The 26,226-nt window shown below is 40.8% G+C and overlaps 3 protein-coding genes across 5 annotated transcripts in view; 2 read left to right on the top strand and 1 right to left on the bottom strand.

Moving 5' to 3' along the window:
• The first annotated feature begins 263 nt into the window (after positions 1 to 263).
• On the top strand, positions 264 to 11,302 carry txndc11 (thioredoxin domain containing 11). Its single transcript, XM_017426655.3, has 13 exons — positions 264 to 586; positions 2,026 to 2,122; positions 2,370 to 2,489; positions 3,634 to 3,731; positions 4,103 to 4,232; positions 4,968 to 5,061; positions 5,283 to 5,395; positions 5,504 to 5,707; positions 6,352 to 7,057; positions 7,925 to 8,112; positions 8,629 to 8,741; positions 8,831 to 8,911; positions 9,453 to 11,302. The coding sequence occupies exons 1-13, from the start codon at positions 462 to 464 to the stop codon at positions 9,925 to 9,927; spliced, it is 2,544 nt and encodes an 847-aa protein (XP_017282144.1). The 5' UTR covers positions 264 to 461; the 3' UTR covers positions 9,928 to 11,302.
• A 1,008-nt stretch (positions 11,303 to 12,310) lies between these two features.
• LOC108246147 (lipopolysaccharide-induced tumor necrosis factor-alpha factor homolog) lies at positions 12,311 to 14,396 on the top strand. Its single transcript, XM_017433586.3, has 4 exons — positions 12,311 to 12,583; positions 12,934 to 12,963; positions 13,098 to 13,230; positions 13,708 to 14,396. Exons 2-4 carry the CDS (start codon positions 12,939 to 12,941, stop codon positions 13,814 to 13,816), a joined length of 267 nt encoding a protein of 88 aa, XP_017289075.1. The 5' UTR covers positions 12,311 to 12,583; positions 12,934 to 12,938; the 3' UTR covers positions 13,817 to 14,396.
• The window catches only part of LOC108240542, a 33,101-nt gene continuing 20,973 nt past the window's right edge, over positions 14,099 to 26,226 (bottom strand). For 2 of the 3 annotated variants that reach the window (XM_017424129.2, XM_017424214.2), the window contains exons 37-65: positions 26,108 to 26,211; positions 25,534 to 25,652; positions 25,281 to 25,436; positions 24,216 to 24,430; positions 24,047 to 24,132; positions 23,690 to 23,826; positions 23,482 to 23,607; positions 23,218 to 23,408; positions 23,045 to 23,133; positions 22,408 to 22,535; positions 22,183 to 22,310; positions 21,939 to 22,056; positions 21,583 to 21,801; positions 21,274 to 21,444; positions 20,918 to 21,067; positions 20,769 to 20,833; positions 20,525 to 20,654; positions 19,826 to 19,911; positions 19,595 to 19,724; positions 18,692 to 18,882; positions 18,453 to 18,543; positions 18,228 to 18,357; positions 17,955 to 18,145; positions 17,207 to 17,362; positions 16,986 to 17,122; positions 16,477 to 16,619; positions 16,274 to 16,368; positions 15,796 to 16,150; positions 14,099 to 14,865 (exon numbers count right to left, since the gene is read on the bottom strand). In XM_017424129.2, coding sequence (XP_017279618.1) covers positions 14,777 to 14,865; positions 15,796 to 16,150; positions 16,274 to 16,368; positions 16,477 to 16,619; positions 16,986 to 17,122; positions 17,207 to 17,362; positions 17,955 to 18,145; positions 18,228 to 18,357; positions 18,453 to 18,543; positions 18,692 to 18,882; positions 19,595 to 19,724; positions 19,826 to 19,911; positions 20,525 to 20,654; positions 20,769 to 20,833; positions 20,918 to 21,067; positions 21,274 to 21,444; positions 21,583 to 21,801; positions 21,939 to 22,056; positions 22,183 to 22,310; positions 22,408 to 22,535; positions 23,045 to 23,133; positions 23,218 to 23,408; positions 23,482 to 23,607; positions 23,690 to 23,826; positions 24,047 to 24,132; positions 24,216 to 24,430; positions 25,281 to 25,436; positions 25,534 to 25,652; positions 26,108 to 26,211 — 4,126 coding nt within the window. In that variant the 3' untranslated portion in view covers positions 14,099 to 14,776. The remainder of the gene's footprint in view (positions 14,866 to 15,795; positions 16,151 to 16,273; positions 16,369 to 16,476; positions 16,620 to 16,985; positions 17,123 to 17,206; positions 17,363 to 17,954; positions 18,146 to 18,227; positions 18,358 to 18,452; positions 18,544 to 18,691; positions 18,883 to 19,594; positions 19,725 to 19,825; positions 19,912 to 20,524; positions 20,655 to 20,768; positions 20,834 to 20,917; positions 21,068 to 21,273; positions 21,445 to 21,582; positions 21,802 to 21,938; positions 22,057 to 22,182; positions 22,311 to 22,407; positions 22,536 to 23,044; positions 23,134 to 23,217; positions 23,409 to 23,481; positions 23,608 to 23,689; positions 23,827 to 24,046; positions 24,133 to 24,215; positions 24,431 to 25,280; positions 25,437 to 25,533; positions 25,653 to 26,107; positions 26,212 to 26,226) is intronic. The other variant, XM_017424296.2, reaches the window with a different exon arrangement.

Here is a 26,226-nt window from a genome sequence, read left to right as displayed (position 1 = left end):
ACAATAACGTCTTTCGTCAAAACACTATAGGGACTGTCGTAAAATAGCTGGCACAATTACCGACGAAAACACACAAACACGCTCACTAAAGTTACATCCAAACATTATTAGTATTTTTATTGGACGAGTTTATCTTTAGGCTTAGTGCATTCAGCTGTAAATTGTGTTTTAGATGTATTTTGGTGTGAAAATGTGAAACTCCGTGAACGTTTTTCATCGCTCGTTGCGATTGGCGGACGCTCCCCGCAGCCGCCGATGCGGAAGTGAAAAGTCTACGTGGGGAAGAAAGGTTGGTCTGGCTGCGTCTGAGCACCTTACACACTAACAGCGCCGATGTCCAATCCAGGTTCGCTCTGTCCCCGGTCCAACCAGTCTCCCTCCTCCCCCACGTTAGGCAAATGGACGCGTTGAGCTGCGTCCGGAGCATATAAATGAGTCGGAGAACCGACGGCAGGGTGTAAATGCTGCGCCGGGCGCGGCAGTCTCTCCGGCAGGTGCTGCTTCTGATGGCCCGGAGACCGGATCTGCTCTGCGGGGCTGTGGTGCTCAGCGTCCTGCTCGTGCTGGCGGTGAAGTTCACATACAGGTAATCGGGACCTGGTTCTGATCCTAATCTGGGAGCTTGTGTTTATCCTAACAGGGAGCAGAAACGCTCATGCTCTGCTGGAAGAGAAATGTGATTTTAGCTCAGTTAGGTTAGTCACTCAGTAATATTCAGTCGTTATCAGGTGTTTTTGTTATTTCTGCAGCTAATCTGTGAACCTGACGTGTACTAAAAGACAACTAATCCCTTTCAACAGACAGAGTATTTCTGTTTTTCTTAGTTTTGGTTGTTTAATGTTCAGATTAGGACACAGAGCTGTTTTATTTGGTCACTCAAGTCGACAGAATAACAACTAACTAGTCTGAAACTAGTTTTGTTTTTTCAAACACCACAGTAATATTATATAATAACAATAATAATCTTGGTAGTAAATGCAAAAGCTTTGAGTGAGCTGCTTTAATGTGAGAAAATAGGCATCATCTTCACTGCTGGTTATTATTGTTTTGTATTATTTTTGTTTAAATTAGTTCATGGTTTATGCTGTTTTTTATGGAAAAACTTGACTGATTAAAACATGTATGTATTTCCTAACCCATCTGCTTTGGATAGTGGTGAAAATGTAGGAAAAGAGGCGATAACGCTGTAAAATTATCTACGAAAGCTGATTTATCGGTGTAATTGGAGCTCTTTTTCTGATAGCATGTTGTCATTTTCAGTCTGAAGTAAACCGGTTGTGCTCCATGGTTTTCAATTTGCTGAACTGTGACTCAGTTTGTTGATTGTTTAGCCACAAATGTATGTTCTGTGGCCTAAAGTGAAGAGATTAATGCTAGAACAACTGAAACTTGAAGCAAATCGGAGGCAAATTACCTTGAGGAGATCCTGTTTCACTTCTTGTTCAATGGGATGTTTTTAGGTAATTTATTTTTTGTTTAAGCACTTTTACTATGTGAAGACTGGAAAACTACAAATAAAGAAGATGTTTTGTATCCTTGCAGTCTTCTTCTTCTAAGCAATATTATCTCTGGTGCCAATGCAATTCATTGAGATCTCATATTGTATAATACCTAATCTGATTGTTTTGCTGAAATAGTAGTGTGCATTAATCCTAATCTACACCTTAATCTATTTTATTTTGCAGCCAAACTGTTTTATTTAATTTTTATTTTTTTGCACACCTTCAATTCAGTATTTGTACCTGACTGGAAAAATTATTATTTTAATTCATTTAACACACACCTATGAATCATTTAAGTGTACAAAAGGGATGAAATAGTGTTTGTTCTACACCTAATTATAACCCTGCCCTAAGAAAATATTTATTTGTTCTCACGTTGTATGTACAAAAAGCCGAAGACAACAGTTTGACAGAGATGAATGTTTTTACAGAAAGAACACGAGCTTTCGCTAACCCAGAAGCTGAGCCAGCTTACTGTATTTACTGTCGTTCTTTCCGTCCTTTCTGTCCTTTCTGTCTGCAGCCGCGCTAAAGATGTGGTGGCAGCAGCTCGGCCTCCTGTGCGGTTCTTCTCTTCCGAGGCCCCTGTAGTGGATCTCTACTTGGGTCAACTGGACCAGGTGAGGAATCGAGAACGCAGAGACTCGATACAGATCATCGTGTAACTGTCAGGTATAACTTGTCAGCATCACAGTCGGCATCGTGAATACATTTGAGACCACAGCAGACGGAGCGTGAGAAGAGGCTGCAAGGATTTTAATATTTCCAGAACGTTTATTTTTGAAAATGCCAGCGGCTAACGAGTGTAAACTCGATGTCAAATATCAGTCAATAAAATCGTCTCTATTTTTTTTTTTTTTGTCTCAGGTGGAGCGTCTCAGGAGCATGGCTGAAGTGTCTCTCATCTTCTTCTACGCTCCGTGGTGTGCCCACTCCATGGCTGCCCGACAGGAAGTGCAGCAGGTAGCCAAGAAGCTGGCTAAACAGGTACAGAATGAGTCAAAATTATCACTCTGCAGGATTGGTTAAATACCATTTGGGGATCTTTTTACTGAAATTCTATTGGACAAGATGCTTGTTTTTTACATAGACACATTAAATATTCACCCACCTGTCTAACTAGTCAGTTTCTGCAGCTTGTCTGTGGTCGGGTCGCGACTGGAAGAGCACGTTCGGTGTACTTTTTGTACAGATCCCAAACTTGGTTGCATCAAGAAGGACTTCTAGCGTGCAACTTGTGCTAAAACAAACGTAGGTCGTACGACTGCCTTACTGGATTTATCGTACGTATTCCTGCTTTACTGGATCGTACTGATCGTATGGCTGCCTTACCGGTGGACTTAGAGCCAGGTGATCCGGTGTGGAGACCCCTGACAAGGGAGCAGCTGAAAGACTAGAAGAATTTCTGTGTTCAGGTCGTGGAGGCAACTGGTCCAGGAGGGAAACCCAGCCTTCCCTCTCCCCAGCAACACGCTTCAGCTCCTCCTAAGGGATCTAGGGGCGTTCCCAGGCTAGAGAAGATGCATAATCCCTCCAGTAATGACAGAAAGAATGAGATCCGTTATGCAAGTGGCTGAAATGAGCTTCCTCTGTAGGTGTGGTCAGGCTCAGCCTTGGAGATAAAGACAGACCTCTGTCATCCAAAGGAAGTTCAGAGTGGAGCTGCTGCTCCACCGTACAGACAGGAGTCAGCTGAGGTGGGTCAGGGTGCCTCCCTCTGGAGGTTTTCTGGGCATTTCCGACTGGGATGAGACCCTGGGGCAGACCCAGAACTCACAGGAGGGATTATGTGTTCATCTTGGAATTGTGCAGGAGAAGTCGAAGACTGTCGCTGGGAACTGGGAGAGGAACATCTGGATTTCCCTCCTGGACCTGTAAGCTCTGAGACCTAACCATTGATGGATGGATAAAAGTCATAGTTGTAGCTTGAGTTAGGTATGTATGGAATCAAATATTAAGTTTAAGGAAATCAGCATCAGATAGGTGGCATGTCGGTTCAAACTAAAAACTTTGAATTAAAAGTGACAGATGGTCTGATCTTAGTGAGGAAGTCTGCACCCAATAATCTGCATCTGCTCTGGTTTTATTTGTTTCAGCTGTTTCCTTCTGTCTCTTTCCCCCTCCATCACAGGTGCAGTTTGTGGCCGTTAACTGCTGGTGGAGTCAGGGGAAATGCAGGAAGCTGAACCGCTTCTTTCAGTACCCCGTCGTCCATCTCTTCTACAGAAGGTAAGAAGACCGGGGTTTAAAGAAAGTCCTACAAACATCTGCATTTGATTTGATGATATTTCCAAATATATAGATAATAAATGAACCTGAAACAGGTTCAACACCTCGTTTTTCAGTAAAATAATTTATTCCTGCAGTGGCGAGAATTGTTTTTTTTTTCTATTATTATTTAAAACGCACAACAATTTAAACATTTTAAATCTTTTGCTGATTTTGTGTAGTTAGTATGCATTTGTCAAATATCTCGATGTCAGTGTGTTGTTGTGCTGTTGCTGCTGTCCTGAATATTTGATCTGGTTAAATAAAAGTTGGAAACATTGTTTTATATTCCTGATTGTCCTGTTGATATTTGCTGTTTGGTTGTTCTGCAGGTTTGGGCCAATAGAGTACAAAGGTCCATTTGTGGCTTCCTACGTTGAAAGTTTTATCCTCAGAGTCATCACTCCCCTGACTTACCTCCCATCGAGAGAGGACCTTGAAGAGTTCCTCTCATGCCACGAGGTATTACCTGACTTTACATCCTGAGATGGAGACCTGACCGAGTAAATTATTATCAGTTTGTGTGTGTGTGTTCGCTCATTTGTCTGTCTGTGAGCAAAACGTCTCACGAATGACTCGACAGATCCACAGCTAATCAACCGTGACAAACACAAAAATGACTACAGATCTGTCAGTTATACAGATTTTGAGCTAAAATCTGGAGCGGTAGTAGCTGAGAATTTTCCCCAGCGCGTGCTCTGACCACGTGAGCTCTTGGTTTAAAACTTTGGCTTGCGAGGTGGCGGGCGACATGCATTCCTCCAAAAAACGCTAGTTTAATTTCTTACTTTGTGTGCTTGCTTACTATTAAATCTTATCCTCATGCAGAATGCACTTTGCTACTAGAGGAATGAATAAATGTCTTTGCTGGGATTTGTTGAAGAAGCTGAGAGTGAATTTCTAGTTAAAACAAGCAGAACAAAAGCTAAAAATAGCAGAATTGTAGCTAAAAGCTAAACTAAGCACAAGAAGACAAAAATAGAGCAAATATGCAGAAGTAGTTTGAGTCCAGAAAAACATGCAAAAGAAGCTATAAAACAGGAAAACGACAGTATGAATGCTGACCCAACATTCACACTATTATTCACTGTCTTATTGGTTGTTTGACCTGTCTTGGATTCTCCTTCGTCTCTATTTGTGTTGCTTCTTTGAAAACCTTCTGTATTTAGTAACGGTCTGTCTCCTGTGTACCTCCAGCCTCGTGTCGTGGGTTTCTTCCAGTTTAATTCCTCTCCACAGCCACCAGGGTACATCACGTATTTGTCCTCTGCCCTGCAGGCCCTTCGGAGGGGTAAGAAGTGACCGAGTTCTTTTAGGCTGGTATTTTTCAATCCGATGCAACATTTTTAGATTATAAATAGATTTAACAGCCTGAGAGCGAGCGCTGTTATTATGTGGAACACATAGAACTAAGTTTTATGATCACTTTTTTTCAAATGTACTGTGAATGATGACAGAAAAAGAAGTACTTAGTCTTTAATTTATTTTCAAGTTTCTGTTTTTTTATCACAGATTTTCGTGGAGTTGTGCGCTTCGGAATTGTGACAAACAAGCAAGTGGCTGAGACCATCTCGCTTAGAGAGGATGAAAGTATTTACCTGCACAGAAGGTTTAACTCCCCCTTGGTAAGAGTCATCACCGGTTCATGATAGATGGCATTTAAACACACAAAAAACCAAAATGCTGAATACACTTTCTGCTGGCGCCACTCCTTCCTTTTTTTTTTTCTTCAGATCTTCCCTAGAAAGGAGCGAAACTTCACGTCGAACGCCATCTGCAGCTGGGTGTTCGAACACCGTGAGATCGTCCTCCAGTGGCTGCAGCCTCCTGGAACAAAGTCCCATCTGCTGGAACAGGAGCTGACGAAAGGCCCGGCTCTCCTGCTGTTTGTGCCACACAACCCACTGGGCTCGAAACCAAACCCCATACTACAGCAGGTAATCAGCCGTGGAAACAATTGTCACATTAGGAATGAGGAAAAATGTGCTTTCCGTCAGTGCTGATGATGCTTCATGCCTTTTCCATTGTGGTGTGCCACAAGGCTCCGTTTTCAGTCCCCTTTTTTCTGTATATCTTTCTCTGTATTGTCAGGCATCATTTCTAAATACATTTTTTTATTTGGTAAACTTCAGTTAATCATTCTTATTATCTCCCTGAATATTTCCTGTCATACATTTCCTCTCAGCTCAAATCATTTTGTCAGTTTGCAGTAAAACTAGGATGATGTTTCTGCTCTAACCTCAGCTGGAACGATCAAGAAACTTTTACTTTTAAATGTTGTCTTTTTCTCTATTTATAAAGGTCAAATATTAGAAATATCCAGCTCTTTGATACCCTAATAGAAGTTATCCATGTTTGTATTTCATTACTTTTTTCTGCTCTTTTTGATTTTGTATTAATAAAAATTCAGGAAGACCGTTTAATCCTTATTGAATTTTAGTCTATAATTTAATTTAGGGCTTTATTTCATCATTTTTGTCAGTTAATTTTAAAATGTAATTTGAACTAGCCTAAAAAGGCAACTTATGTCCGCTCCAAATTTTGCACTTGTAAAGTTTTTTTAACTTTGTTTGTGTTTTAGGTTGCAGACATCGCCGTGCGTTACTACTCCTGTGACCCCTCCAGCTCGGACAACAGTTTCACCTCCCACTCCGTGTGCTGCCAGTCCGTTGTTCTGCCAGAGTCGACCACAAACGTGTGCGAGGTGTGCCTGAACGTATCTGGGCCGAGCCTCCCCGCGGCCTCCGTTCGCTGCTCCTTCCCCTCCATCACGCAGGGAGGAGGTGTGTTTCAGACTAATATCAAACACTGCTGCCTCCACAGACTTTCTTCTTCCATCTCTGGACATGCTGCAACCTCAGTGGGCTGTAGCAGTTTCCTGGACAGCTACAGTCCGTTTACTCTATTCAGTGCCTGCTGCAAAATAGCCGAACCTCAACTCGACGAATCACAAGCCAAAGAGGAGCCAGACATGCAAAGCGCTCTCCCACCTTCTCCTTCCTCCATCCCTCTGCCTTCCGCTCCTCAGGAGGAGGGGGACGGCATCACAGGGCTAAGATGTCAGACTAACAGGACGCTCAGGTTTTATGTGCTGGACGTCGCTCTGAACTGGCCTCTGGCGGTGAGGCTCGGAGCGTCACGCAGCAGGAACGCTTCTCTGCGTCAGGAGCCTTCAGCACAAGCTGATGGGAGCGGCGACGGGTCATTTGCAGCCATTGTGAACCTGAAGGACGAGGTTCATTATGTTCTTCATCGCAGCCCGGCAGCCACGCTGACAGAGTCTCTGGGTAAGATTTATTTTCATCGCTTCACTTGATTCCGGGCAGAGGGCGAGCCTGTTTCTGCAGAGTTTCACCTACCTGCACAAAAAAAATAATTAAATGTTAAGGAAAAAGAGCCTTAGAGGGATTCGGCCCCCTTTAAAACAATTATATTCACAGAAATAAACTAGTAATAATAACTTTAACCTCTTCAGTTTATCTGCAAATCTAACAAACCATCCACCAAATCACTGAGCTCTGTTTTATTTTTAAATTGATTTAACCCAGAATGTGCTAAAAACAGTTCAGTTCTTTTCTGTGGTTTACCTGAAGCTGCTGGATTATTTTCAGTAGATAATTCTCGTTATGAACCTCAAAGGATAGAAGGGAATAAAATCAGTTTAAAGTCTGAAAGTAACAAGTTTAAAAATTGCATTTATTTATTTTAAATCTTACAGTGTAAAAAGAAAAGCAGATTTTTCAACCCCTTCCTCATCTCAGTTAGTCCCTGCTGGGCAGTAAGGGTTCAACTAATATCTTGGTGTTTTTTTTTTTTTTTTTAAATTATACAAAAGAGATGTTTTGCCCAAGATTTCATTGCTTTATGTTTAATGTCTGACGTTTTTCTAATATTGTCTCTTTTTGCAGCTCCTGTAAATATCTGAATGTGACTTAAACAAAATGTCACTTTACTTTCAGAACTGTTGTGATTTGGGTCTATAAATAAACTAAATTAAAATAATAATTTAATCTTCCCACTGAGGCGCTCTTTACGTTTTTATCAACACATCACGTTGTGCCTGTTTTTACATCTACCCGATAAATCAAAAGTGTCATGGTTTTGTTAAAATGGTGATTTTGAGCTGTGTTTTCATGTTTTATGTCCCAATAAAGAGGCTTTCATCAGGAACTTCAGTGCTCCGTACAGCCTCCTACAGAGACATTTGGTCGGGGAGGAGGAGAAGAAGGGAGGCGAAGATGTCGCCAAGCATCCAGATGAACCTTCCCCGTCTCCTCCGCGCCTCCTCATCACGGAGTTGACCACCTCCTCCTTCCTGCCCTCCGTCATGGACCATCAAAAGGTGATTCAGAAACTCTTCCTGGACTCTAAATACTCACACTGTGGACTCTGAGTTCTTCTAAAGATACTTAAGTCCCCACAAACAATCTACATGTCATTGAAAAATTATTTATGAAATCAAGTTGTCTTTCTACTATTAAATTATTATTAATATGAAAGTGAATGTGTTTGTGCCTCAAAAATTGAACAAATGATCTTTTCAAAGCTCTTGTTTGTTGCTTGAAACTTTTTTAGAGTATAAAATGTAAAAAGAATAGTGACAAAGCTGCTAACAGATTGAAGCGAATGTTTTGACGTATGAATCAATAAAGTAGCACAAAATATAATGAAGTAGTTTGATTGCAATAATTGTACAGAAGAAACTATAAACAGGAAAAACAACAGTGTGAATGCTGAGTCAGCAATAAAGGATCACCAGACAAAAAAAAAGCTCTGAGTTCACTTTTAAATAAGGAAAAAAGTCAGATTTTAGCTCATGCAGCTGAACTCCAAAAGATAACGTCCATGCGTGTTTTAGGATGTGCTGCTGTTCTACTACACTCAGTGGTGTGGGTTCTGCTCCGTTCTGAACCACGTCATCATCCAGTTGGCCAGGTTGTTCCAGGGAAACGGCAACATCACTGTGGCCAGGTACCGTGTGACCCATGTGTGTTTCAGGTGGTCTGACCCTCCTTATTGACGGAAACAAAGCTAAAGGAACCGCGCGGTTCTGTTTTCAGGGTGAACGTTGCCCGTAACGACCTTCCCTGGGAGTTCATGGTGGATCACGTTCCTTCCGTTCTTCTGTTTCCCAGATACAGGTGAGAATGTTTTTAGGCGCTCAAAACAAAACGACACAACCAGAGATCCGTGGAACACCTCATCTTTATCAATTGAAGGAGCTGTATAAAAACAACAGTTATGGATTAAGACTACTTGTGATGATACTGTGTTTTTGTCCTTTTAATTCACAGTTCAGCATTATTCTTGCATGTTTTGTACAGTTAATATCACTCGGTTCCTTCACCTTCTCATTGCCTTTGTAAAATCTTTTAACCTTGAATAGTTTTGTCATAAAAATCTGACAATGACGTCCCAATTTTAATCAGGTAAAATACTCGATTTTTTTTTATTTTTAACTCTGTTATTTTGCATCCTAATTGGATCATGTTTGCTGTTGATTTCATCTTTTAAACCAATATTTTATGTTATTTTCTTTGTCATATATCAGGATATTTTTACCAGCTCAAACAAATAGGGGAAAACAACCACTATTTTCACCCACAAGTAATAGTGATTGAAAAATAAAAAAATACTATACTATTAATGATTACTGATGTCCCTTTTGTGTTTTTCTTTCAGAAAGCATCTCAGTGTGAAGTTTCCTGCCGACCTTCCCATCACGTTACCCAACCTCCTCCGCTTCCTCCTGCAGCACTCCGGCTCCTTGTGCTGCGCCGACAAACCGTCCGCCGAAGAGCGAAAGACTGGACCCGGCGCCGTCCTCCATGCCGAATTCCTGGCCCTCCAGCGGGAAGTTCAAACTCTGCACCACGCCCGCGAACGTCTCTCCCAGCAGCTGGCGCAGATGTGGCGCAGTTACCGCCAGCTGAAGTTCGACAAGCGCAGCATGGAGGAGAGTCTGGAGAAGCAGCTCCGGGAGAAGAGCTGGCAGCTGGCCGAAGCGCTGAGGCGGCTGCAGGAGCTGGCGGACACCTCGGAGACGCTGCTGAGCGAGAACGCTCTGCTCAGGGTCCTGCTGAGGGCGCTGAAGGACAGGACAGAGGCTCCAGAGAGGACGGAGACGGAACAGACAAGAGGCCACGTGGCTTCATGAGGACAAGGTTTGCAGGAAATCCCAACAGTGACATAGGAGGGGGAAAAATAAAGGAAACAGCACTTGGAAATGAAGGAAGGAGGGGAGAGAAAAAGCTGCGATTAGATCTGTGAAAATCTAAGGGTAATGAGCCAATAATTCTCCAGGAAGAACAGGAGAATCTGCTGATTGGTCGTCGTCACGTGTCCTTCAGGCCGATAGATGAGTCAGGACTCAAACAGGTGGATAATTCCCACCATGAAGGATTCTACAAAGTGCTTTAAGCCTCTACACTCATGGAGACACACTAGTTTGGAAAATTCAGTATGACTTATTCAGTTAAATGTTTTTCATTCTGCATCTGCAGAGGCGTTCCGTCTGTTTAGGGTTAAAGACGGCTTCAGAATGCCTTCAGAAAACTCCAACACTAAGGAAAAGGCAAAAAAAAAAACGAAGACGACAGATAATTTTAGTTTGCTTAATCGGTTTGTTAGCACTGATTATTATTATTTTTTTGTTTAACAAGTCTACTGATTAATTTACAAAACTTCCAATAGTTACAATTTGTGCCATAGGTCGCGTTACTTTTGCTAAGTTTCCTGTTTTATTCATACTTAAAGGAGAAATTGCCAAGGAAATTAACATTATATTTAAATATAGAAGAACTGTTGAACAAAGTAAAATTAGAGTTTTTTTTCCCTCCTTTGCTGTCGTAAATGAAGGACATGGGGCTTTTTTTATTTTTAATTATTATAAAACAAATATGCTCTCACCCAGGAGTCAAACACATGCTGTTATTTTACTATAAAATCAGTTTGTTTCGAAGTTTGTGTTCTTCGGCCATTTCTAAGAAATAACCTCCAAAACTTATTATTTTTACCTGTTCTTTTCAGCTACATTGGAAACTTTTTAATTTTCTGTAATAGGCTAATGAATAAATACGACACTTCATGCTTCTACTGAATCTGATTTATTTCTTTTTTTTTTAATGGCGACAATCTTAATAAGCTTTTTTTTTTATAATTTACAGCTCAAGTGTCCAATAAATTGATCAAATATTATAAAAATGACCTAACAATTTATTTTTCCAGCTATGTTTAGAAACTGAAGAGACTGAATTCACCAATAGAGACCACTAATAAAGCTGAAATGTCACACCTGATTATTTTATTTTATTTTTATTACGAGCATAAAAACACTTGAAAAATCCAGATTCTTATTATTTTTCTTGACGGGGTTATAATGATGGGTTTGTTACACTGATCTAGTTTTTACAGAAGCATTTGTCACTAAAAGATTTCTATGTGACTATTCAGGTATTACGGTTGAGATGCTGCAGTTGTTTACATGTGAAGTATTGCACCAGTTTTTATTGAATAAAAAAAAAAAATCTTTCTCACTGTTGTTTCGCTTCATTGTGGATTGTAATACAGCAGAGAGGTGGCGTTATCCTGCAATGATAATAATAATAACGAGGCTTTTTATCGCCCGCCGCTGAGGGAGAAGGGGTGATGATGTTTTCATCCATGTATTTGTTTGTGCAGTTTGCAAGATATCTCATGAACCAGTGGACGAATTTTAACGAAACTCTCAAAATGATCATTCGCCGTACGTCTCCAACTGATTACCTTTTGGAGTCAACCTCATTCAAGATGGCCGCAACAGCTAAACAACCTTAGCAAACACACAAGTGGTTCCTGATCTGTTGGTTTTACAGATACTGAGCTGGTAGTAGCTGAGACTCATCCCCAACACATTCCTCAAGCTATTAACTGTTGGAATCAGCTCTGTTAGCAAAATATCTCATGAGATACTGGATGGATTTTAATGAAACTTTCAAAAACATATCTGTTCATGTGTGACTGATTGAAGATGACCCAACACAGCCACTGACTTATAACTCGGCCAGCTTTACAGATATTGTGCTAAAGATTGACTACTCATTGGGATATTTTTGCCAAAAGCTTTGACAATAACTGCTGGAACTATATCTCTCGAACCAGCAGACAAATCTTAATGAAACTCTCAGAAAGTCAACAAATTCGGATGTTATAGGATGTCGATGCGTAACACAATATTGACTATATGAAGAAAAGATTAATGTGGCCTCTTCAGGAATGCTGTGTTCACAGAATGAATTGTTGTGTCTCTAATTTGGAGCAGCAGAAACATGTGCTGCTAATTCCAAACTGAATGGATCGTTATCCATCTTCACTTAGTGTCCCTCGGAAACAAGGAGCTTTGTAAGCTCGTCCCCTCTGTGGGTAGTTTTACGTGTCAAAAACAATAAACTTCTTCTGAAAGTGTAGTTCAATAAAAACAGTGAAACTTTTTCTTTTTTTCAAGGAATTTAATTTTAGTTGACTTCAAAAGTTGTAAATCTAACAAGCCATTGCAAAACAGCAGCAGCAAAAATGTAGTAAAAATCTGGACATACTCACAGCTGGGATACACATGTCAAATTAATCATATTTATTTCAGTAGAGCTCAAGAAAAGAGGGCAAAGTTTGTAAGATAACAGACGTTTGGTGGGTCTGGTTTGGGTCTGTGATCACATAAACAACCTCATGACTCCAGTTGAGTTGATTAAGGCTGACAGGGAAGATTCGCTCCAACAGAAAACTCCTCCATGAGGAAAAACTGTCCAATCTGAAGACACCCGTCTCTGAGACAGACTGTAAGTATTATTTTATATAACCTATAGGTAATCAGGGAAACACTTGTTTTTATCTGATTATTGTGTTAGTTATTTATAGGTTTACAATGATTCTGAATCCCAACATACTTAATATCTTAATTTACACAGAAAAAGACTAAATTGTACAGTTTTTGGTTAAATTGACTGTCCTGCCCAAATTGAAATTATTTTTGTTGTAAATACAACCTCTTATATATTTTATGTTTTAAAATTGTGACAGAATCCATCTGTGACATTCTTAATCTCCAGCTCATGTCTGTCAGCATGTACTGTGTCCTTTAGTTTATATTTACCTTCGTGTTCGTTTTAAATTTTAATTTCTTTTACAGGAAAAATGTCAAACACACAAGCATCTGCAGGTGAGTTTACAGAACTATGCAACAGTTTGAGGCTATTAAAGGGTGACTGAAGTCTGAGGGCTACAACTTGGCTCCAATTTATGTAAAGTTCAGTGTATTTATTTTGTTTATTTTCATTTCTGTCTGTAATATAGTGACGGTCGGCCTATTAGGAGACAATCCATTTCAGATCGCCTGCCCCAAGTGCCATCAGACTGTCCTTTCTAAGGTGGAATACTCTTCTGGTCTGCTCACCTACCTTTTCTGTGGAGGACTCATCCTCTGTGGGTAAATGAGCTAAAATATTGTATTATTCAGGCAACTGTGTGATCTACTTCTCAAAAAAAGTTGGGACAGGGGCAACAAAAGGCTGTTAAAATAAGTGGTACGTATAAGGAACAGCTGCAGCAGCATTTTACAACAAATTAGGTGGCAACAGGTCAGTAAGAGACCTGGGTATAAAAGAGCATTTTGGAGAGGTTGAATCTCACCAGTCTCTAAAAAACCTCAACAAAAAAAAAACTAGGAAGACTATCCCATCATCTACAGTTTATGATATCATGAACTGTGGGTGATAATCTCTGTAAGCAAAAAACCAGGTCCAAAGTCATATCATATATATATATATATGTCAGACTGATTATATATATATATATATATATATATATATATATATATATATATATATATATATATATATATATAATCAGTGGAGACTTCGAGTCACAAGTCGATGATTATGACAGCATCTGCTTCCCTCTCCAGCTTTGTTTTGGGTTGCTGCCTCATCCCGTTCTGCCTGGATCGTCTGAAAGACGCCAAACACACCTGTCCTACCTGCAAGACCGCGCTTGGAGTGTATAAACGCTTATAACCAATACTGCAGCAGCAACAGTTAGTTATATTATTTTAAATTAGATCAATCTGCAACTGGTTTTTAATGTTTGAAATAGTCTGAATTGGGTAACAACTTTATTTCCAATGTAGGTTCTTTGGCTTTTTTTATGTTTTGCAAATGACGTTCACAAAATCTGACAGAAAAAAAGATGTTTGAGGCTCATGACGATTTTTTTCTTTTGGTGTTACTGGAGAAATGAAATGATGTGATCATTGAACTCGTCACTTCTTTGAAAATGAACAAACTAAGACCAATAAATGATTTTCAGTGTTTATTTGTTGTAAATCACATAACGCATGTTTGAGGTAAGGCTGCTATAATAAAGGTCTCTCTCATAACAATTTCATAAAACAGACGCAGCAGACACTCACAGTTTTTATACCAACCCGTAAAACAGCTTTAAAGAAGGGCTATTTTACGTTTCTTCTTTTTGAATTTGGTCATGTATAGAATTTGATGCAATAACGACCAATTTTCATTTTAAACAAGTAAAATATGGCCGACACTTTATTTAAAACTCGTTGTTTTTCTATTTTTTGGTTATTTTCTATACATGTTTATCCAATAAAAACATTTTATTTATACAATTCTGAGGAGTTTGATTGATCAAAGGGATGCCTTATGTCTTAATAGTTTCTCAAAAAAAAAAAAGATCTTGAAATTATATGTTCTCATTAACAAATATAACATAAAAAAGTAAATATTAAAACATAATTCTGATTTTAAAAGCAAATGTGTTTCAGAACAGCTAAACAAAAGGATTACACACTCAGGAACACAATATTAAAATCTATTGTGTAGTTAATGCACATTTCCTTCATAAAAACATACCATCTTCACCATGATCTCCTTCAGTAAGTCATAAATAAAATAATTTCACCCTCTTATTCAATTAATGATTTTTGTTTCCAACGATGATTATTAAGTCTTTTTTTTTTACATTATAATCTGCTGAGAAGAGATGAGGAGTGCGAGGAAAACGAGGAAGGAGAAGCCAGCGTCGGCTTGGATGCGGGCTCCAGCACCTAAAACACAAACAGATACACATTTTAGGGACTGGTAACCACTAACGGTCAGCCCTAAGTAAAAAAAAAACACAAAAACATATTACTTCCTAGGTGTTTGTAGTCATTTTTAGTTTTTAATCAGCAGGTTTTTCCAGCTTGTGCAAGATTTCAGTCTACATGTAAGACTGTGGAGCATTGTTAAAGCAATACTTCTGATTTTTCTGATGTTTCACTGAAAGGTCATGAACATTTAATATCCCACCTTTTGTGGACAGCTCTTTGAATGGTTTGTAGGCACAGAATTTAATTTTGACAGGATTGACGAGATAACAGTTGTCTTAAAACAGGGCTAATGAGATAGCTTTCATGTGCATCTCTAATTTTTGGAGTTGTGTCTGTTGTTAGTCGACACATGAACCAACATAAAATTTATGTAAAAGTTGTTTTAAGGCAGCAGCAATCCACTTTGGTCTTGGCCCCTTTCGGATCAGCTGTTAGCTCGTCAACCTGATCAGAATTAAACTTATACTTCTACAAACTGAGGTTCAAAGAGCTATCTACATCAGACTTATAACTTTTCCACAGGACCCAGTTTGAAAAGATCTGGCCTTTATTTTTAAGTTTAGAACTTTTATTCAAAGCCGAAACCTTTCTTCATCTCTCAGGGGTAGAAACTATTCATATAGGGACTCTGCAGCACTGTGACTAGGTTCAGTAACAATGAATAAAACATTTCAGATTTTTTTTAAAAAAGAAGCATTTTCCTATTCCTCCACTTATTCTTGCATGTTTTCACAAAGCAAGCTCACACCTGTACATCTGAGCTGTATGTCTAGCAACAGACGAGTGACAAAGCCTAACAATGCTGAGTAAAACAAGAATACGGACAATAAGAGCTTTTGTTTCCTGAATTGTTTGTTGACATAACTCTACTTTTTCAAGACTCACCTTTAGTGGTAGAAGCTGTGGTAGAAGTTGTGGTAGAAGTTGTGGTAGAAGTGATGGATGCAGTTGTGGCTGTTGTTGATCCATTTTTGGCAGGAGTCATAGTTGTTGTTGAGTTGGAAGCTGATAATGGAGTTGTAGTGTTGGAGGCAGGGGATGGAGTCGTAGTGTTGGAGGCAGAGGATGGAGTTACAGTCACATTGGCAGACCTCCCTCCCATAATTTCCAAATTCAGTGTGTCGAGGTCTGACTGTAACTGCCTGGAGATCCAACTCTGTACCACCGTTTGGTTTTCAAATGCCTTCAGATCTGGCAGGTTAGTGCCAAGAAGATTCTTAACATCATCGACAGTCAGCGTCTAAAGAGAGCCAAGCAGATCCATTTTATACTCATGCGCAAATACACATAGCAGAGCGAATAAAAATAAAAAAAAGATGACCAAGTAAAAGTTTCACAAGTCACTAATATCTGCAGCACTTACCTGTGTAATGCTCTCATTTATATCAGTGAAAGTTGCCAGGTCCATGTTTACATTGGAGCTCACCAAACTTTGAATGTAGTCTGAAGTTGCACCTCCTGCAGGACAAAAACAAAAAAGAACAAACAGTGAGTTCCTGGTTTCAATGAAGGTTTTCAGCTGATGTGTGTGTGTGTGTGTGTGTGTGTGTGGGTCAATCAGCCTACTGATGTATGGTTGTTGAAGCTGGTATGTGGAAACTGGGACGTTGCTCATCTGGCTGCTGGCGCCAAATGCTTCAGTGGAAATGTTGAACAGTTTTTCCACTTTGTCTGTGGTGCAGTTGGATACATCCAAGGCATTTGCATCTCTGAGAAGATAAAAAAAAGGGAACTCGTGAAAAACAAATAGTCCAACCAACAAGACAATACACAATTGATTAAAAACCAAACAAAAACAACTTGCTTTTTGACACATCGGATAGTTGAGGACAGTTGTGTAATGGAATCACTTTTTACTAAAAAAAAACAACAACTCTGCCTTATCAAGCAGAGCTCAGATCACAATGTAACCTAAATCAATGAGTTGAGGCAGTTTTATTAGAAAGAAATTCTCCAAAACTCTCCTGTGCATAGATTTTTTTATTATCAATCAAAGCAAAAAAAGAAAAAAAACCCCCACAAAAACAACAATCAGTAAGATAATTCCAAAGGGCCTACAAATAATAACTTCTTACTTGAGGCTTTGTGGAGAAATGCTCCCCAGAACATCAGCGCTCAAGGTGCACAGGTTTGGTCCTCTGATGGCATTAAGCTCTGCGCTGCTGAGGGTCTTTCCTCCTGTATTCAGGTACCTAGAGATGATTGCTTCAGCCTGGAGGAGAAACATGCACCGATGAGAACAAATCCGCTTTTAAAATATGCACACAAGGACAACACAGCTACCATGTTTGCTCACCAAGCTGGGGTCCCACTCTCCGTTTGTTGAGTCCATCAAAGCGGCGAGCGTGTCGATCTGCGTGATATTCCACAGACTGATGTCACTGAGAGCAGCAACACGGGACGCTGGGCCCAAGACCTGAACCTGATCTTCTGGGATGGTGGAGGTGTAAGCCTGCAGAGGAGCGAGAATGAGTCCGAAGGAATGCAAAGTTAAGTAGTTAGTACCTTATCAGCTGTAACAGCAGTCATAGAGCACAGAGTTTTTATATCGATTTCCAGGCTTATAAAACAACTCTGAAGAGGTTTATGCTTAGCCAATGAAGCATTCTTTCACAAACGTATGTCGTTTTTGAGAAAGAGTTGTTTTATGACTGAAAAATGTTATAAAACGGACTCATTTGGTCAGCCTTTTGCCCTTTTCTCTATACTCTGTCCCGGCTGATAAGGCACTAACTTTCAATAACTATCAGACAAAACATCACTTCAAAAATGACCAGATCATCTCTTAAAAATCTACACTCAAGAAGTAAAGAGAAAATACAGAGAAAAACCAAATAACAGGTTGATAATGTTGGCCGTTTGCTCTGCAGATACCCTGTACTTGAAAACCAAAATAAAATATTATCTTAAGGGCATTTTTTCTTTTATTAATTGGGTTTACAATTAAGAGGTAGGTCAGGTCTTTTAAAGTGGGGTTTGAAGTTGAAAATAATTTCAAATGATTCCTTAAACCCATCTCACCTTTATTATTTTGTTTTGCTTACCTCTCGCAGCTTGCTGAGGACAATCCGAAGGTAGTCCTGCTGATCCACCTTCTGAATGATGGCGTCCAGGTTGTCTTTGACAACGGCGGCAGTGAGGCAGCTGTTAAACTGATTTATGTCATCATAGTCGAAGGGGAAGGTGTCGTCGCTGATAGTCACCTGGGTAATCAATCCTACAGTGCACTCAGTGACTGAAATGGAGGAGAGAGAGAAAAAAGTGAAAAATCATCCATTGCTGGACAAAAATGTGTGTGAAGCAGGTAGCAGACTGACCTGCAGCTCGCTTCGCCCTGTTCCTGATAGACTTTCTTATTTCGTTCTTCATCGTCCTCTTCTTTTGTTGGCTCACTCCGGTCGTCCTGAGAACTTTCAGGAAATCCTTCAAGAAAGCGCGCTTTGCTGTCTGTGAAGGAGAGAAAGCAGCGAATGTCACCCGTCTCACTCCAGCACCATACTCAGGACTCTCTCTCTCTGCTGGAGTCTTCATCTGTTACTCACTTTGCTAAAGTTGTCATAGAAAGTTGAGGTCAAATACAGAGGCAGCGGCTCGAGGTCGTTCAGCGTTTGCTCATTCCAGGTTGAAGGAGCTCTGGTGATAAATGAAACAAAAACTGGTTATCTTAAAGGCTTCTTAAGTTTGTCAAAAATATTTTTTCAAAATGTACAAAACTAACAGCCTTTTAAACTTTTTTTTAATAACATAAAAGCAAAATTTTGCCTTGCTGCTACAGACTTACCCATATTTTGTATTTCCACCAATCAGCAGAGATTCAACTGCAGCTGCTTGAGCGTCGGTCAGATCCGGGCAGGTCTTAAGAATCTCCAAGATGGACAGATCAGAGTTTATGATGTAGGATTTGTCCAACACGCAGCACATGTTCCCTAGCACTGAGATATTGTCCTGAGTCAAGCTTGTGTTTGTTATACCCTTGGATAAGAAAAAATAAAAAATTAAATCAGAAATGAGTACCACATGATCCGAGCATTTGTAAAGCTAAATATGCATTAAATGTGAGAATCTTCAAAGTTTTGCTTCTCATATTTTGCAGCAGAAACTTTTATTTTGACATGATCCGAATGGGAGGATCAACCATAGTGCAAAAGCTTTCTTACAGAAATCTTCACACAATCATCAGTTTTCACATAATGCATCCATCAACTGGTCAGTAATAAAGCTTATGTAAGCTGTCCCACCAAGTGCTTTTAATTTGGCTGCTTCAGAAATTGTTTTCTGTTGGTTTGGTAAGAACTTGGTGATTAATAAATTAGTGATTACTAGTCATTGGTGCTTAACTTGTTTGCGCTTTGCCATTTTATATGTAAGTATTAAGTATAGATCTGATTTGTCAAAAAGATTAACATTTTTTTCTTTTCCTAAATGTGAGCTGTTTCTTGTTTAGGTGACTGGAAAGTCAAAATACTGCCTTGAATTTTGTTTTATAGCTAAACTGGTTTAAAGTGATTTTTGTTTTTTGACAGATATGTAGGTGAATGGACTGTTGGTGTTTTTCTTATGAAGTTTGGGAGTCGAGCTTGCCACCAGTTTAGGATTTATTGGAAAAAAATATTTGTTTTATGTATTAAACTTGAGAAACCATCCTTTTATGGTAGAGGCCATTTATTCTCGTTTGTGCTCTTACCAGGCAGCTCTTGGCGTTTTCAAACAGAGCGGTCCGCTTGTAGCTGAGGGCGGAGGAGAAGACGGAGAAATCTGCATCGCCCAGCTGTTCAAAATAAGACCTGCAGCTGCTCTGTGGCACCAGGGAGTAACTGAACAGAGACACGGAAAACACAGCCGTCACATCTCTGAAGGAAAAAAAAAAACTGGTTCTGACCTGAAATGAACACAGGAAGTAACGACAGATTCTTACTCATAGTACAGCAGCACATCCGGAGGGTAGAGCTCGAAGCTGGTGGCGTCTGGGTCTCCTTTGATAAGGTTGTACATGCAGGTCAACTAGAAAAATGAGCAGAGGAGAAAAAACAAAACAAACTTTACTGCATGTCTTTACTGGTGAAGAATAAAACCAATGACTCATAGGTAGACCTGACTCTTCTTCCTTTGTCGTCCGTTTGTTTACTTTGTTCATTTTTTTTAACCACAAACTGTGAAATACATGGTATGCTCTCACATTCGGGTACGAAGAGTGGACAGAAAACAAACGGTAAAGCAGCCAAAGCCCCCCCAAAAAAACAAAAAACCTTTGAAAGACCTTCAGAAAAACTACGGATCAAGATCACTTTTTAAGGGTAAAAGAAAGCCTGGCTGTTTGAAAGTGTAAAGAAATCATGGGGGGGGGCTGTATCTTGTAACATGCATTTTTTTATTTTTTCAAACAAATTTTTAAACCAGATTTGACCTGATTTTGACTGAGGTGTCATGCAGCTCCTGACTCAATTAGATAATCGCCTCATATTCAATCACTTCAAAATTTACTGCAGACTCAGTTAAACCCTTAACCTTCATCCTCTTGAAATTTGACATTATTTTTTTTGTTTCTCCCTAAAAGTTCTTCAAGTCCCTGAAATGTGCTGGACAGACATTAATCATCCCAACAGCCTTGGCTCACCTGAGTCTCCTCCAGGATGACCTTGTTCGGGCCTCTCCTCCTGCAGGCTCTGATCAGCTTCTTGGTCTGCACATTTGAAATTGTTCTCACGCTCGTGCACGTGAATCCTTGCAGCACAGACGAGGTCAAACTGCACACAAACACACACTGTAAGTTAAAAACTGCCCCCGTTTGAAACATTGAAACTATGAAATCGACATGCAGGCTTTTTTCTCCTCACCGGTCTCTTTCAGACTTAACTTACTTGTCAGGACTTCCCAGCTCAGCGGTGGCATTTTCCACAGCGATGACGTTAAAAAACAGCTCAGCCTAACAGCCCAGAAACAGATGCATGAGTGTATACTGACAAAACAAAGTATCTAAGGGTTTCACCGATGAAAGGCTCCCCCTTACTTGCTGTTTTTTCCACATCTTCTTGTTGAGTGTGGTGACGACGCTCCTGCTGACTGTGAAGCCCTGCAGCAGAACTCGAGGGATCTCAGTGGCCAGCTCGTCTGGAACGTTCACGATGATCATCTCATTGTTGCTGTTCACTGATATGATCTGACAGAGAGGTGGAGAACAGTGACTTGTTGGAAAACGTAACTCTAAATTTGTTTGGGGTCTGAATCAGGCCGATTAGCTGAAATTGGCACCAGTGGATCTTATTTGTGCTGTATGTTTGATATTCTCTGTTTCTGTTTTGTCTTGAAAGTATTTTCAGGGTAACTAAAATCAAGTGCCCGTGCCGTAAGATGACGCCATCATACCTGTGTGACAAAAGTCTGCTGAACCACCTTTGGAGAAGACTTTATGTGTCCCACAATGGAGGAGTGCTTGGATGCAGCCAGAATCTCGGCGCTGCGGATGCTGAGGAACACTCTGGAGGGAACTCCTCTAACAAGGGAGCCCAGCGTTAACAGTGAGGATGTGCCGTTGATCTAGAAAGGTTTAAAGTACAAACAGTTGAGGTGGCACACTAGTGACAGACTTTAAGCAAAAAAAAAAAACAAACAAACATTTCAAACAAGTGTGATCACAGACACGATCTCAGTTTCATCAGTGAAGGCGTGAGTTACCTGGAAAAACCCTGAAGACATCAGCAACTGGATGATGACCCTGGTCTGTCCTTCGCTCCAGTTCATCACGCTGGCGAGAACGCTCAGTGCTTTCTTCAGGCTCTCGGGCTTTATCATCCTGAGCTGACCCGAGGATAAGCTGTTGCTTTGGTTACCGAGGGCAGTAATGACTGTGTCATCGACGTTGTCACCGAAATTATTGGCCAAAGCAGCAGAGATCTACGGATGCATCAGACGTAAGGCTGATCAGATTCCACTACGAAACAAAGTCTTTTTGTGCAACAACATCTGAGAAGCCTCTCAAGTAAAAATGAAAACAGGACCAGCGACGAGTCTGTATTTATACACGATTGTACCTGTGGATCGAAGTCTGTGCAGACGCTGGTGAGGTTGTGCAGAATGATCATACTTTCTTCTGCGCTCAGCTGGGTGAATGCTAGACCAGGAGCGACACAGCGACACAACAGAGGCAGACTGCAAAGAGAGCAAAAACAGCTCTCATACAGTTGAACATAAAGGCCACAGCTGGTGTGTGTGTGGAGCTCTCTTAGCCACGTGTGGCTGCTGTGGCTGCAGCATATGTTAGAAGGTTTAACTCACAGTAAGGGGTTGAAGTTACTGTCCTGTTGATAAATCAGCTTGGTGTAGTAGTCAGTGAGGTTCTGAGGCAACGCCGAGTGGTTTAGGAGCGCGATGTTCAGAGGGTTCACTGCGAACACCTGGAGAACCTGCGGGAAGAGGAAACAACCACATCTGTTTGTCCCAAATCTGTATTTCAGTCCTATACTAAACCAAAGCTGCAGTTTCTCAGTCCTGATTCAGTACCTCTTCAGGTCCAAAGGACTGAAGAACCTCCAGAGTGAGGAAGGACATGAACGGGCCGATGTACTCGGCAAACCAAGCTGTGGAGTTCAGTTCGGGATCGTTGGCGTTGTAACATCTTGGTTTATTTGCTGCAACAACAAATTTAAAATCTTTAGCTGCAGGCGTTAGCATCATTAGCAAAATATCTCATGAGTCACTGAATGCATTTTAATGAAACTAAAGTCAACCACAATCAAGATGGCTGCCATGGCAAAGCGATCTTAGCAAACACAAAAATATGCTGTGACTCAATCAGTTTTACAGATAATGAGCTAAAGTTTTGTCTGGTAGCAGCGGAAACTGATCTCCAATGTTTACTTTGAGCACAGACTGATGGAAAAACATTTGTGTTTTAAACCACTGAACTAAATTAGCCATCATTAGCCAACACAAAAATGGTTATAATTTTACAGGTATTGAGCTAAATTTTGGTGTGGTGAGAGTCATTCACAACATTTATATCACAAGCAGAATGTCTTGTTTTTTTCTAATAGTTCAAAATCCAAATATATAATTTCCAATATTAAATAAATAAATAAAAAGTAGTAACATTTTGGTATAAAATTCAAACTTTAACAGGTAGGATTTACAGACTGACCTGATGTAAGATAAGAATGGATGGTGTCAAACACGTCTTGCCTCTCAAAGTCTGCTGCTGTGTAGTTGTATTCACCAAGAACCAACACACTGAAACAACAATGTTTATTTCATTTGAGACAAACACACAAAAAAAAGACCTTAAAAGGAGAATGAAGTTGCACGACGACATACAGTTTTTGGAAGGCCACGCAGGAAGTGTTGGATGTGGCGTCAGAGTTGAGCAGACTCTTCGTGAGGAAGACCAGGTAGTTCTGCAGGCTCTTGTCAAACAGAAGGTTGACCTCTGACCTGTTGGAGGTGCTGAGGACCATGGGCCAGACGCAGAACAGAGTGGGTCGTCCAAGCTCGGCTGGCAGAGACTCCTGAGATTAATTTTCCAGTTAGTGTGGTTATTACCATAACACGTTTACATTTCTGAGTGTTTATGGTACGTACAGTCTCCAGAAACACGGGCGTCTGGTCGTAGCTGCCGTAGAGCTCGCAGAGCTTTGCTTCATCATCGACGACATTCGGCCGGCGCAGGAAGTCTCCAAGATGTGACGGAGGTATGGAGTTAACCAGCTAGAAGAGCAGAAATCAGAAAACGTGTCATTCTGCCTCCTCTTGTTCGTGTTTACTCCTGACAGGCTTTGACTCAACACACCTGAGGCTTTCTGTCCTGAGGCACAAGGGACAGGAAGGTCGTCAGGTTGGGGAACTGGAACCCCATGAACGAGCGCTCGATGAAACTGTAGAAGCTGGAGTTGAAGTTGTCACCGTAGCAACGCAGAGGTGGCGGTCCTGTGAACAACGTGTACATTTTTAAAGGCGTTGTGATACTGTACACAGGTGACAAGAACGTGTGGGGCAGCCCCGGTGAAAATTTTATGAACATTGAATATCTAACACTTTTTTTTTTTTTTACAAGAAAAATAGCATCTTCAAACTGTTGTGAATGCAAGTACACTTCAACCATCCAACATGCAGTTTATATATTTTAAAACCTTCTTAGTGTCTTTACCTTTCAGGGCCTGGATGATGTGATTGTAGATTTCTTGCTGTGAATCTTCACTCAGAGTAGAGATGGTTGAATTAAGGTTCTCCACACTGAAATAGACATTTAAAAAGTCTTTATTATCTGTATGAACTACTCATAGTTTTTACTGACACGTCTGTTGCTTTCCACTCACCCCTGCTGCTCGACGCTGCAGTTCCTTCCTGTCAGTATCTGAAAGTACTGCGCCACGTGTTGAGGTGACAGGTTGATCAGAAGAGGAGGCAGCCGATATCTGAGCCACTGCGACACATCCGAGTCATCCACCCGGGACTCGGAGAGGTTTGCACGATCGAACACGACCCCCAAAAAGGCAGATCTCACTGCAGACGGCAGCATGTTCTCATGACCCTGCAGATAAACACCACCATGAAACACCAACTGTTCAAAAAGAGCAATGACAAAAATGTAATCCCACAATAGTCAATTTTGGTAAAGCATAAACACAACATGGATTAAAGGATCCATAGATACAGATTATTTGACTTAATTTTATTTATTTTCTTGGTGCCAATTTAAAGCAGTTGATCAGACCTTTTGAAGGGGGCCTCTAAGAAAAGGTTATGAAAACTTAATACTCTACTTATTGTACATAAAGGCATGAGAAAAAGCAAACCCACCTTCTTCTGTTCTAGGTTACGTATCAGGACATAATAAAAACTGATCTGGTCTTTACCAAGTCCTTAAATGTTTCAACTCTAAAGTAAAGTGGACAAAAACACACAGCAGGTTCCATCATGTCCTTATTTGTTCAACAAAGATGAAGCCAAAATGAGCTGTGTGTGAATAAAACTAAGACCTCCTTGGTGTTTCCACAGGGATTCAGGAGGGAAAGCTGATCAAATGTATTAACTGATCATCATCGGTGTGAGCACCTCTGTAAAAGCAGGAGTTTTGTCAATTTGCTGCTCAGGAGCAAACAGATGTGTGTTAGCACAATGCCAGGGAGGAAAGACATCAGCAATGACCCTAGAGAAGGAACTGTTGCTGCCTATCAGTCCACGAATGGTTAAAGGTCATTTCCAAGCTATTTGGAGTCCATTATTCTACTATGAGAAAGATTGTTCACAAGTGGAAAACTTTTAAGACAGCTGCCAGCTCTTCCAGGAGAGGACATTCCAGCAAATTCACCCTAAGGTCAGACCGTGCAATGATCAGAAAAAAACACTCATGACTGTATCTACTCGCGATGTTTGCCTACCATGATGGCAGCGGCGAAATCATCAAAGAAGGAAGCGAGCAGCTGATCAGGGACAAGCCTCATCACCATGGCAACCTGGCCAGAAGACGTGAGCAGTCCAGGTGTGGCGGACACGGCTGCCAGCTGTGCGGCGGAGAGCTGTGACAGAGCATCCAGCTGCAGGTAAATGAGCACACAGGTTTACAGGTGACACTGATGGCCGACAGAGAGACAAAAATTCAATCGAGAGGATTAAAGATGCAAAATGACGGACCGCTGAAAAGTCGGGGTAAAGCCGTTGAACATCCAGGATGGAGAGTAGGACGGAGAAGCCTCCCAGGTTCTTCTGCAGCCACTTGGCGCTGCTGTTGATGTTTGACCTGCAGGCAGGATCTGAAGTACAGAAACACAAAGCACAGACTCATCTTTACTCCTCTGAAGGAAAATAATCCGCTTCTAAATACTCTAGGTCAGTGGTCTCCAATCCTGGTCCTCGAGGGCCACTATTCTGCATGTTCTACTTGTTTCTCTGCTCCAACACACCTGATTTGAATCAATGGGTGATTAACAAGCTTCTGCAGAACATGAAGAGGTGATTTAACCACTGAATCAGGTGTGTTGGACAGGGAAACAAGTAAAACATGCAGGATAGTGGCCCTCGAGGTCCAGGGTTGGCCTCCCCTGCTCTAGAGGTCATGTAAAACAAAACAGTGTTAAAGATGTTTTCAGAATGAGAGCTCTTTTTGAACAGACTTCTTCATATTTGTATCCAAATCTGCATCATGGCTCTGGTTAACTGGCTGAGCTATGATGTTGAACTTATAACTTTGGAGTGACACCGAGCCTACCTGCAGTGTCGTTCCTGGTCAGGAAAACCTCAATGAAGTGTGTGTAGACTGACATCTGAGTGGCAGGTACCATCTGTGGCCTGACTTCGCTCAAAACCTGCAAACTGAGTTCAGAAAGG

The sequence above is a fragment of the Kryptolebias marmoratus genome, linkage group LG3 (genome assembly GCF_001649575.2).
Source record: "Kryptolebias marmoratus isolate JLee-2015 linkage group LG3, ASM164957v2, whole genome shotgun sequence".
Classification (NCBI taxonomy): Eukaryota; Metazoa; Chordata; class Actinopteri; order Cyprinodontiformes; family Rivulidae; genus Kryptolebias; species Kryptolebias marmoratus.
Note: the sequence above shows the minus strand (reverse complement) of the source record. Positions and strands in the feature narration are given on the sequence as shown.

What these genes read in the sequence shown, in the direction of transcription:
- LOC108246147 (XM_017433586.3), top strand. Translation starts at nt 12,939, where the DNA reads ATGTCAAACACACAAGCATCTGCAG. An exon ending in AAACACACAAGCATCTGCAG is followed by an intron (nt 12,964 to 13,097) that starts GTGAGTTTACAG and finishes TCTGTAATATAG; the next exon opens with TGACGGTCGGCCTATTAGGA. An exon ending in GGAGGACTCATCCTCTGTGG is followed by an intron (nt 13,231 to 13,707) that starts GTAAATGAGCTA and finishes TTCCCTCTCCAG; the next exon opens with CTTTGTTTTGGGTTGCTGCC.
- txndc11 (XM_017426655.3), top strand. Translation starts at nt 462, where the DNA reads ATGCTGCGCCGGGCGCGGCAGTCTCTCCGGCAGGTGCTGCTTCTGATG. An exon ending in ACTTGGGTCAACTGGACCAG is followed by an intron (nt 2,123 to 2,369) that starts GTGAGGAATCGA and finishes TTTTTGTCTCAG; the next exon opens with GTGGAGCGTCTCAGGAGCAT. An exon ending in GAAGGTTTAACTCCCCCTTG is followed by an intron (nt 5,396 to 5,503) that starts GTAAGAGTCATC and finishes TTTTTTCTTCAG; the next exon opens with ATCTTCCCTAGAAAGGAGCG.